The sequence below is a fragment of the Oncorhynchus kisutch genome, linkage group LG21, assembly GCF_002021735.2.
Source record: "Oncorhynchus kisutch isolate 150728-3 linkage group LG21, Okis_V2, whole genome shotgun sequence".
Classification (NCBI taxonomy): domain Eukaryota; kingdom Metazoa; phylum Chordata; class Actinopteri; order Salmoniformes; family Salmonidae; genus Oncorhynchus; species Oncorhynchus kisutch.
The window spans coordinates 43,724,673-43,736,401 of record NC_034194.2 but is presented as its reverse complement, the minus strand read 5'-3'; the positions used below and the strand labels follow the sequence as shown (position 1 = coordinate 43,736,401).

Here is an 11,729-nt window from a genome sequence, read left to right as displayed (position 1 = left end):
GGGCCCAAACCAGAGACAGGAATGGCTGAGACAGGGCCCAAACCACAGACAGGAGTGGCTGAGACAGGGCCCAAACCACAGACAGGGGTGGCTGAGACAGGGCCCAAACCACAGACAGGAATGGCTGAGACAGGGCCCAAACCACAGACAGGAATGGCTGAGACAGGGCCCAAACCACAGACAGTAGTGGCTGAGACAGGGCCCATACCACAGACAGGAATGGTAGAGACAGGGCCCAAACCACAGACAGTAGTGGCTGAGACAGGGCCCATACCACAGACAGGAATGGCTGAGACAGGGCCCAAACCACAGACAGGAATGGCTGAGACAGGGCCCAAACCACAGACAGTAGTGGCTGAGACAGGGCCCATACCACAGACAGGAATGGTAGAGACAGGGCCCAAACCACAGACAGTAGTGGCTGAGACAGGGCCATACCACAGACAGGAATGGCTGAGACAGGGCCCATACCACAGACAGGAATGGCTGAGACAGGGCCCAAACCACAGACAGGAATGGCTGAGACAGGGCCCAAACCACAGACGGTAGTGGCTGAGACAGGGCCCAAACCACAGACATGAATGGTAGAGACAGGGCCCAAACCACAGACAGTAGTGGCTGAGACAGGGCCCAAACCACAGACAGGAATGGCTGAGACAGGGCCCATACCACAGACAGTAGTGGCTGAGACAGGGCCCAAACCACAGACAGGAATGGCTGAGACAGGGCCCAAACCACAGACGGTAGTGGCTGAGACAGGGCCCAAACCACAGACATGAATGGTAGAGACAGGGCCCAAACCACAGACAGTAGTGGCTGAGACAGGGCCCAAACCACAGACAGGAATGGCTGAGACAGGGCCCATACCACAGACAGTAGTGGCTGAGACAGGGCCCAAACCACAGACAGGAATGGCTGCGACAGGGCCCAAACCACAGACAGTAGTGGCTGAGACAGGGCCCAAACCACAGACAGGAATGGCTGAGACAGGGCTCCAAACACAGACAGTCATCAGCAACACCACTAGACCAGACCTGGGCACCAGGAATATCCTTCCTCTCTCTTAACACCCCCCCTCTCCCTCCCTCCCTCCCTCTCTCTCCCTCCCCAGGTATGACAAACCCTGATGTGATTCGTAACCTGGACAGGTGTTACAGGATGCCCTGTCCGGAGGGTTGTCCTGCGGAACTATATGACCTCATGATGACCTGCTGGAAGGAGAGACCAGAGGAACGGCCCACCTTCGAACACCTGCAGGAAACTCTCAATGACTTCTTCATCGCCACTGAGGGACAATATGAGATGCAGATCTGACGGTGAACTCAAAGTCATCAGTCAATGCTTCTGTCAAAGCCCCCCCCCCCCCCAGGACTAATGTCAACGTTTAAAAGTTATTGTTGTAACGCTCGAGGAACACATGGAAATGTCATCTCTACATCCTTACATGTCCATAGTACGAGATGCAGCCCTGATTGAACCAAGCCATGATGTAGTGAGATTGGCCTGGTTGGCCCATGTTTACTCAACACAGATCTACTATAGTTGCTGCCTGGAACCATGCTAAAAAAAGGACCATGTGAAAAGATAGGAGAGTATCAAAGCCAGGACAGTTTGTTTCGGGTCGGCACAGTAGTGTGAAAAGAGTACGACTTTCCGAGATTCAGCCCTGAGACTGGTTCATTAATGCAAGAGGACGGCAATGGAAACCTCACAGAGTTTGAAGTAGAAAGAGACTCCAGCATCTGACTGCACTTATTTACGTCGGTCCTCTTGTCTGTTGAGGACTTGTGGCCATAGAGAGATACATGGATTTAAACAGACAGACTAATGAAACCAGACAAAACGAGAGGCCAATGGATTGACCAAGATGACGATATGGGACCGATAGAGACACAAACTGATCCTGAGACGGGTGGGGTGGGGTGGGGTGGGGTGGGGTTGGGTGGGGTGGGGTGGGGTTGGGTTGGGTGGGGTGCAACAGTGTTTTGGCATGGTTTTGGTATGGGCACGGTCGGGACAGGACCTCACAGACTTTGCCTTCATCCTCATAGACTTGCCTACATTACTACTCTTTCTCTTGGTTCCTCGTGAAAAAAAAAAGGCTTCTACAAGAGAGAACCCAACAGAACATATCTACATGTCTGGCCTCCTCTGGCCTCCTCTGCTCCTTTATACAGTCATTTTAATGTGCATACAACGCTATAGGGCCTCTGAATTATGAAATTTGATCAATAAAGATGTATATTATTGGTAATTTAATTGATGCCCCCCCACATGGTAAAATGACTATTTGTGCCTACTGTGGTAAATATTGACTAGCTGATAAAATAGCACTGTAGGATGATAGATGGGTAGGATCTTACTGGGTACATTGTTACAATTGGGGATGGTTGTTAGATTGTGACAAGCAACCTCAACATCAATGTTCATTTGTTAATTAAGATGCTAGTTACTCCATGGCTTGACCTAGAAACTCAGTCTTGAAATAAAACTCTCCCTTTTCCCTCTTTTCAATAAAAAAACGTCATTATGGATACTCCCATCGTGCAGCTCTTTGGGTAGCCTAGTGGTTAGAGTGTAGAGGCGGCAGGGTAGCCTAGTGGTTAGAGGGTAGAGGCGGTAGGGTAGCCTAGTGGTTAGAGTGTAGAGGCGGCAGGGTAGCCTAGTGGTTAGAGTGTAGAGGCGGCAGGGTAGCCTAGTGGTTAGAGTGTAGAGGAGGCAGGGTAGCCTAGTGGTTAGAGTGTAGAGGAGGCAGGGTAGCCTAGTGGTTAGAGTGTAGAGGAGGCAGGTAGCCTAGTGGTTAGAGTGTAGAGGAGGCAGGGTAGCCTAGTGGTTAGAGTGTAGAGGAGGCAGGTAGCCTAGTGGTTAGAGTGTAGAGGCGGCAGGGTAGCCTAGTGGTTAGAGTGTAGAGGAGGTAGGGTAGCCTAGTGGTTAGAGTGTAGAGGAGGCAGGTAGCCTAGTGGTTAGAGTGTAGAGGAGGCAGGTAGCCTAGTGGTTAGAGTGTAGAGGAGGCAGGTAGCCTAGTGGTTAGAGAGTAGAGGCGGCAGGGTAGCCTAGTGGTTAGAGTGTAGAGGCGGCAGCGTAGCCTAGTGGTTAGAGTGTAGAGGCGGCAGGGTAGCCTAGTGGTTAGAGTGTAGAGGAGGTAGGGTAGCCTAGTGGTTAGAGTGTAGAGGAGGCAGGTAGCCTAGTGGTTAGAGTGTAGAGGAGGCAGGTAGCCTAGTGGTTAGAGTGTAGAGGAGGCAGGTAGCCTAGTGGTTAGAGTGTGGAGGAGGCAGGGTAGTCTAGTGGTTAGAGTGTAGAGGAGGCAGGTAGCCTAGTGGTTAGAGTGTAGAGGAGGCAGGTAGCCTAGTGGTTAGAGTGTAGAGGTGGCAGGGTAGCCTAGTGGTTAGAGTGTAGAGGAGGCAGGTAGCCTAGTGGTTAGAGAGTAGAGGCGGCAGGGTAGCCTAGTGGTTAGAGTGTAGAGGAGGCAGGTAGCCTAGTGGTTAGAGTGTAGAGGAGGCAGGTAGCCTAGTGGTTAGAGTGTAGAGGCGGCAGGGTAGCCTAGTGGTTAGAGTGTAGAGGAGGCAGGGTAGCCTAGTGGTTAGAGTGTAGAGGCGGCAGGGTAGCCTAGTGGTTAGAGTGTAGAGGAGGCAGGTAGCCTAGTGGTTAGAGTGTAGAGGAGGCAGGTAGCCTAGTGGTTAGAGTGTAGAGGCGGCAGGGTAGCCTAGTGGTTAGAGTGTAGAGGAGGCAGGTAGCCTAGTGGTTAGAGTGTAGAGGAGGCAGGTAGCCTAGTGGTTAGAGAGTAGAGGCGGCAGGGTAGCCTAGTGGTTAGAGTGTAGAGGAGGCAGGTAGCCTAGTGGTTAGAGTGTAGAGGAGGCAGGTAGCCTAGTGGTTAGAGTGTAGAGGCGGCAGGGTAGCCTAGTGGTTAGAGTGTAGAGGCGGTAGGGTAGCCTAGTGGTTAGAGTGTAGAGGCGGCAGCGTAGCCTAGTGGTTAGAGTGTAGAGGCGGCAGGGTAGCCTAGTGGTTAGAGTGTAGAGGAGGTAGGGTAGCCTAGTGGTTAGAGTGTAGAGGAGGCAGGTAGCCTAGTGGTTAGAGTGTGGAGGAGGCAGGGTAGTCTAGTGGTTAGAGTGTAGAGGAGGCAGGTAGCCTAGTGGTTAGAGTGTAGAGGAGGCAGGTAGCCTAGTGGTTAGAGTGTAGAGGTGGCAGGGTAGCCTAGTGGTTAGAGTGTAGAGGAGGCAGGTAGCCTAGTGGTTAGAGTGTAGAGGAGGCAGGTAGCCTAGTGGTTAGAGTGTAGAGGAGGCAGGTAGCCTAGTGGTTAGAGTGTGGAGGAGGCAGGGTAGCCTAGTGGTTAGAGTGTAGAGGAGGCAGGTAGCCTAGTGGTTAGAGTGTAGAGGCGGCAGGGTAGCCTAGTGGTTAGAGTGTAGAGGCGGCAGGGTAGCCTAGTGGTTAGAGTGTAGAGGCGGCAGGGTAGCCTAGTGGTTAGAGTGTAGAGGCGGCAGGGTAGCCTAGTGGTTAGAGTGTAGAGGAGGCAGGTAGCCTAGTGGTTAGAGTGTAGAGGCGGCAGGGTAGCCTAGTGGTTAGAGTGTAGAGGAGGCAGGTAGCCTAGTGGTTAGAGTGTAGAGGTGGCAGGGTAGCCTAGTGGTTAGAGCATTGGACTAGTAACCGAGAAGGTTGCAAGATTGAATCCCCGAGCTGACAAGGTAATAATCTGATGTTCTGCCGCTGAACATGGCAGTTAACCCACTGTTCCTAGACCAGTTAACCCACTGTTCCTAGACCAGTTAACCCACTGTTCCTAGACCAGTTAACCCACTGTTCCTAGACCAGTTAACCCACTGTTCCTAGACCAGTTAACCCACTGTTCCTAGACCAGTTATTGACAATAAGAATCTGTTCTTATTAAAGCTGACTTGCCTCGTTAAATAAAGGTTTAAAGAAATGACACACGTCAAATGTAGTTTGACAACTAAAATAACAGTGAGGACTATTGAGATCTCAATCAAGCAGAACATTCGTGGTTATTATATATTTATATTATATTTAGTGTAACTAAAGCAGCCCTATTTACTGAGTCAACTCTGTCAGTCGGGGAAACCTTTTCGCTCTAAATAAAATGAAGACCCTTCTGTTTCAGAAGGTTTGAATCTTAAGCAATGTACACATGTTGTAGACTACATGTTGTTTAAAAATACAGTAAACCAACATAGCCACTGTAGTAGGCTACATGTTTAAAATACAGTAAACCAACATAGCCACTGTAGTAGGCTACATGTTTAAAAATACAGTAAACCAACATAGCCACTGTAGTAGGCTACATGTTAAAAATACAGTAAACCAACATAGCCACTGTAGTAGGCTACATGTTTAAAATACAGTAAACCAACATAGCCACTGTAGTAGGCTACATGTTTAAAATACAGTAAACCAACATAGCCACTGTAGTAGGCTACATGTTTAAAATACAGTAAACCAACATAGCCACTGTAGTAGGCTACATGTTTAAAAATACAGTAAACCAACATAGCCACTGTAGTAGGCTACATGTTTAAAATACAGTAAACCAACATAGCCACTGTAGTAGGCTACATGTTTAAAAATACAGTAAACCAACATAGCCACTGTAGTAGGCTACATGTTTAAAATACAGTAAACCAACATAGCCACTGTAGTAGACTACATGTTAAAAATACAGTAGACCAACATAGCCACTGTAGTAGGCTACATGTTAAAAATACAGTAAACCAACATAGCCACTGTAGTAGGCTACATGTTAAAAATACAGTAAACCAACATAGCCACTGTAGTAGGCTACATGTTTAAAATACCGTTTTTTATTTAGCCTTTATTTAACGAGGCAAGTCGGTTAAGAACAAATTCTTATTTTCGATGACGGCCTAGGAACAGTGGGTTAACTGCCTGTTCAGGGGCAGAACGACAGATTTGTACCTTGTAAGCTTGGGGATTTGAACTTGCAACCTTTCAGTTGCTAGTCCACCGCTCTAACCACTAGGCTACCCAGTAAACCAACATAGCCACTGCAGTAGGCTACATGTTGTTTAAAATACAGTAAACCAGTACAGTAGTATGTGTTATTGTGTGAGAGAGAGAGAGACAAACAGAGAAAGAGAGAGAGAGAGAGAGAGAGAGAGAGAGAGAGATAGAAAAAAAGTGGCTAACACATCAAGTCATCCACTAATCCTGCCCTTCTACCTACTACAGATGATGTGGAATCTGTAATGATTCAGCTGTACAAACTGAATAGAGCCCTAAAGGCTGGGATTCATTCCAATCCGCCATAGCAATGTTTACACAGTGTCTTTATTTAAAATATTCATCCACACACACTTCTAATTCTAAAAAGTGAAAGCATAACTGTGATGGGGAGGGGTCGCCCTGGTAGTAGTTGTAGGTTTTAATACAGTACCCAAGACCAGTCTGTCTGGTTAATTTGACAATTGGAAAAATAGCTACTGCATAAATACTGCAATGCAAGTTTGAGCCAATAGAGAGAATATTGTTTGACTTCAGGGAGCTGTCTGCCTACACCAGTCATCTGTCATAGATACAGTGGGGCAAACAATTATTTAGTCAGCCACCAATTGTGCAAGTTCTCCCACTTAAAAAGATGAGAGAGGCCTGTAATTTTCATCATAGGTACACTTCCACTATGATGGGGAAAAAAATCCAGAAAATCACATTGTAGGATTTTTAATGAATTTATTTGCAAATTATGGTGGAAAATAAGTATTTGGTCACCTAGAAACAAGACAGATTTCTGGCTCTCACAGACCTGTAACTTCTTCTTTAAGAGGCTCTTCTGTCCTCCACTCGTTACCTGTATTAATGGCACCTGTTTGAACTTGTTATCAGTATAAAAGACACCTGTCCACAACCTCAAACAGTCACACTCCAAACTCCACTATGGCCAAGACCAAAGAGCTGTCAAAGGACACCAGAAACAAAATTGTAGACCTGCACCAGGCTGGGAAGACTGAATCTGCAATAGGTAAGCAGCTTGGTTTGAAGAAATCAACTGTGGGAGCAATTATTAGGAAATGGAAGACATACAAGACCAGTGATTATCTCCCTCGATCTGGGGCTCCACGCAAGATCTCACCCCGTGGGGTCAAAATGATCACAAGAACGGTGAGCAAAAATCCCAGGACCACACGGGGGGACCTAGTGAATGACCTGCAGAGAGCTGGGACCAAAGTAACAAAGCCTACCATCAGTAACACACTATGCTGCCAGGGACTCAAATCCCGCAGTGCCAGACGTATCCCCCTGCTTAATCCAGTACATGTCCAGGCCCGTCTGAAGTTTGGTAGAGAGCATTTGGATGATCCAGAAGAAGATTGGGAGAATGTCATATGGTCAGATAATATAACTTTTTGGTAAAAACTCAACTCGTCGTGTTTGGAGGACAAAGAATGCTGAGTTGCATCCAAAGAACACCATACCTACTGTGAAGCATGGGGGTGGAAACATCATGCTTTGGGGCTGTTCTTCTGCAAAGGGACCAGGACGACTGATCTGTGTAAAGGAAAGAATGAATGGGGACATGAATCGTGAGATTTTGAGTGAAAACCTCCTTCCATCAGCAAGGGCATTGAAGATGAAACGTGGCTGGGTCTTTCAGCATGACAATGATCCCAAACACACCGCCCGGGCAACGAAGGAGTGGCTTCGTAAGAAGCATTTCAAGGTCCTGGAGTGGCCTAGCCAGTCTCCAGATCTCAACCCCATAGAAAATCTTTGGAGGGAGTTGAAAGTCTGTGTTGCCCAGCAACAGCCCTAAAACATCACTGCTCTAGAGGAGATCTGCATGGAGGAATGGGCCAAAATACCAGTGTGAAAACCTTGTGAAGACTTACAGAAAACGTTTGACCTCTGTCATTGCCAACAAAGGGCATATAACAAAGTATTGAGATAAACTTTTGTTATTGACCAAATACTTATTTTCCACCATAATTTGCAAATAAATTCATTAAAAATCCTACAATGTGATTTTCTGGATTTTTTTTCTTCTCATTTTGTCTGTCATAGTTGAAGTGTACCTATGATGAAAATTACAGGCCTCTCATCTTTTTAAGTGGGAGAACTTGCACAATTGGTGGCTGACTAAATGCTTTTTTTGCCCCGCTGTATATTTAGTTAGGAGCAATCAGCTTAATGTATCATCAGAAAATGCTTATCTGCAAAAAATACTACAAGACTTCATCACAACCTATTGGGAAGATTACAGGCATTAAGGATGTTGCGGCACAGCCCTGAAGAAAGCCTCAGTAGCCTCAGAAGAAAAACATTATAATCATTTAAAAAATTAAAACATTTAAATGTTGTCTCACAAAGTAGCACACTGGGGCTTTAATCGTCCTGTATTAGCAGACCGATACAGAGGTTTGTAGCAAAGGAGAAAAAAAATATGCCAGCATCTAAGCTTTGGGAAAAAAAGGTAGTTGTATAATTTAGAACAGAATCTTGTAGGATTCAATAGTTGGACTTGTACAAGTTGTTGCCCCTGGCCCTTTCTCTGTGATGTCATTCTAATAGAATCCAGAAAGAACAAAACCCTGGTCCTTTCTCTGTGATGTCATTCTAATGGAATCCAGAAAGAACAAAACCCTGGCCCTTTCTCTGTGATGTCATTCTAATAGAATCCAGAAAGAACAAAACCCTGCCCCTTTCTCTGTGATGTCATTCTAATGGAATCCGGAAAGAACAAAGACCTGTCCCTTTCTCTGTGATGTCATTCTAATGGAATCCGGAAAGAACAACACCCTGGCCCTTTTTCTGTGATGTCATTCTAATAGAATCCAGAAAGAACAAAACCCTGGCCCTTTCTCTGTGATGTCATTCTAATGGAATCCAGAAAGAACAAAACCCTTTTCCTTTCTCTGTGATGTTATTCTAATAGAATCGAGAAAGAACAAAACCCTGGTCCTTTCTCTGTGATGTCATTCTAATGGAATCCAGAAAGAACAAAACCCTGTTCCTTTCTCTGTGATGTCATTCTAATAGAATCCAGAAAGAACAAAACCCTGGTCCTTTCTCTGTAATGTCATTGTAATAGAATCCAGAAAGAACAAAACCCTGGCCCTTTCTCTGTGATGTCATTCTAATAGAATCCAGAAAGAACAAAACCCTGGCCCTTTCTCTGTGATGTGATTCTAATGGAATCCGGAAAGAACAAAACCCTGGTCCTTTCTCTGTGATGTCATTCTAATAGAATCCAGAAAGAACAAAACCCTAGTCCTTTCTCTGTGATGTCATTGTAATAGAATCCAGAAAGAACAATATGATATGAGTCTGGAAGGAGAGTTTGCAGTCTAGCCAGACACCTAGGTACTTATAGACGTCCACATATTCTAGGTCGGAACCATCCAGGGTGGTGATGCTAGTCGGGCATGCAGGTGCAGGCAGCGACCGGTTGAAAAGCATGCATTTGGTTTTACTAGCGTTTAAGAGCAGTTGGAGGCCACGGAAGGAGTGTTGTATGGCATTGAAGCTTGTTTGGAGGTTAGATAGCACAGTGTCCAAAGACGGGCCGAAAGTATATAGAATGGTGTCGTCTGCGTAGAGGTGGATCAGGGAATCGCCCGCAGCAAGAGCAACATCATTGATATACACAGAGAAAAGAGTCGGCCCGAGAATTGAACCCTGTGGCACCCCCATAGAGACTGCCAGAGGACCGGACAGCATGCCCTCCGATTTGACACACTGAACTCTGTCTGCAAAGTAATTGGTGAACCAGGCAAGGCAGTCATCCGAAAAACCGAGGCTACTGAGTCTGCCGATAAGAATATGGTGATTGACAGAGTCGAATGCCTTGGCAAGGTCGATGAAGACGGCTGCACAGTACTGTCTTTTATCGATGGCGGTTATGATGTCGTTTAGTACCTTGAGTGTGGCTGAGGTGCACCCATGACCGGCTCGGAAACCAGATTGCACAGCGGAGAAGGTACGGTGGGATTCGAGATGGTCAGTGACCTGTTTGTTGACTTGGCTTTCGAAGACCTTAGATAGGCAGGGCAGGATGGATATAGGTCTGTAACAGTTTGGGTCCAGGGTGTCTCCCCCTTTGAAGAGGGGGATGACTGCGGCAGCTTTCCAATCCTTGGGGATCTCAGACGAGATGAAAGAGAGGTTGAACAGGCTGGTAATAGGGGTTGCGACAATGGTGGCAGATAGTTTCAGAAATAGAGGGTCCAGATTGTCAAGCCCAGCTGATTTGTACGGGTCCAGGTTTTGCAGCTCTTTCAGAACATCTGCTATCTGGATTTGGGTAAAGGAGAACCTGGAGAGGCTTGGGCGAGGAGCTGCGGGGGGGGCGGAGCTGTTGGCCGAGGTTGAAGTAGCCAGGCGGAAGGCATGGCCAGCCGTTGAGAAAGGCTTATTGAAGTTTTCGATAATCATGGATTTATCAGTGGTGACCGTGTTACCTAGCCTCAGTGCAGTGGGCAGCTGGGAGGAGGTGCTCTTGTTCTCCATGGACTTCACAGTGTCCCAGAACTTTTTGGAGTTGGAGCTACAGGATGCAAACTTCTGCCTGAAGAAGCTGGCCTTAGCTTTCCTGACTGACTGCGTGTATTGGTTCCGGACTTCCCTGAACAGTTGCATATCACGGGGACTATTCGATGCTATTGCAGTCCGCCACAGGATGTTTTTGTGCTGGTCGAGGGCAGTCAGGTCTGGGGTGAACCAAGGGCTGTATCTGTTCTTAGTTCTGCATTTTTTGAACGGAGCATGCTTATCTAAAATGGTGAGGAAGTTACTTTTAAAGAATGACCAGGCATCCTCAACTGACGGGATGAGGTCAATGTCCTTCCAGGATACCCGGGCCAGGTCGATTAGAAAGGCCTGCTCACAGAAGTGTTTCTCTGTGATGTCATTCTAATAGAATCCAGAAAGAACAAAACCCTGTCCCTTTCTCTGTGATGTCATTCTAATAGAATCCAGAAAGAACAAAACCCTGGTCCTTTCTCTGTGATGTCATTCTAATGGAATCCGGAAAGAACAAAACCCTGGCCCTTTCTCTGTGATGTCATTCTAATAGAATCCAGAAAGAACAAAACCCTGGCCCTTTCTCTGTGATGTCATTCTAATGGAATCCAGAAAGAACAAAACCCTGTTCTTTCTCTGTGATGTCATTCTAATGGAATCCAGAAAGAACAAAACCCTGCCCCTTTCTCTGTGATGTGATTCTAATGGAATCCGGAAAGAACAAAACCCTGGTCCTTTCTCTGTGATGTCATTCTAATAGAATCCAGAAAGAACAAAACCCTAGTCCTTTCTCTGTGATGTCATTGTAATATAATCCAGAAAGAACAAAACCCTGACCCTTTCTCTGTGATGTCATTCTAATAGAATCCAGAAAGAACAAAACCCTGGTCCTTTCTCTGTGATGTCATTCTAATGGAATCCAGAAAGAACAAAACCCTGGACCTTTCTCTGTGATGTCATTCTAATAGAATGCAGAAAGAACAAAACCCTGCCCCTTTCTCTGTGATGTCATTCTAATGGAATCCGGAAAGAACAAAACCCTGCCCCTTTCTCTGTGATGTCATTCTAATGGAATCCGGAAAGAACAAAACCCTGGTCCTTTCTCTGTGATGTCATTCTAATAGAATCCAGAAAGAACAAAACCCTAGTCCTTTCTCTGTGATGTCATTGTAATATAATCCAGAAAGAACAAAACCCTGACCCTTTCTCTGTGATGTCATTCTAATAGAATCCAGAAAGAACAAAAC

General features: G+C 46.4%; 1 protein-coding gene across 1 annotated transcript in view; it reads left to right on the top strand.

Annotated features, from left to right (window-relative positions):
- Positions 1-2,536, top strand: part of blk (BLK proto-oncogene, Src family tyrosine kinase) — a 51,707-nt gene extending 49,171 nt beyond the window's left edge. The window contains exon 13 of the mRNA XM_031800831.1: positions 1,112-2,536. Within this exon, the coding sequence (XP_031656691.1) occupies positions 1,112-1,314 (203 nt within the window). The 3' untranslated portion in view covers positions 1,315-2,536. The remainder of the gene's footprint in view (positions 1-1,111) is intronic.
- Positions 2,537-11,729: the final 9,193 nt, after the last annotated feature.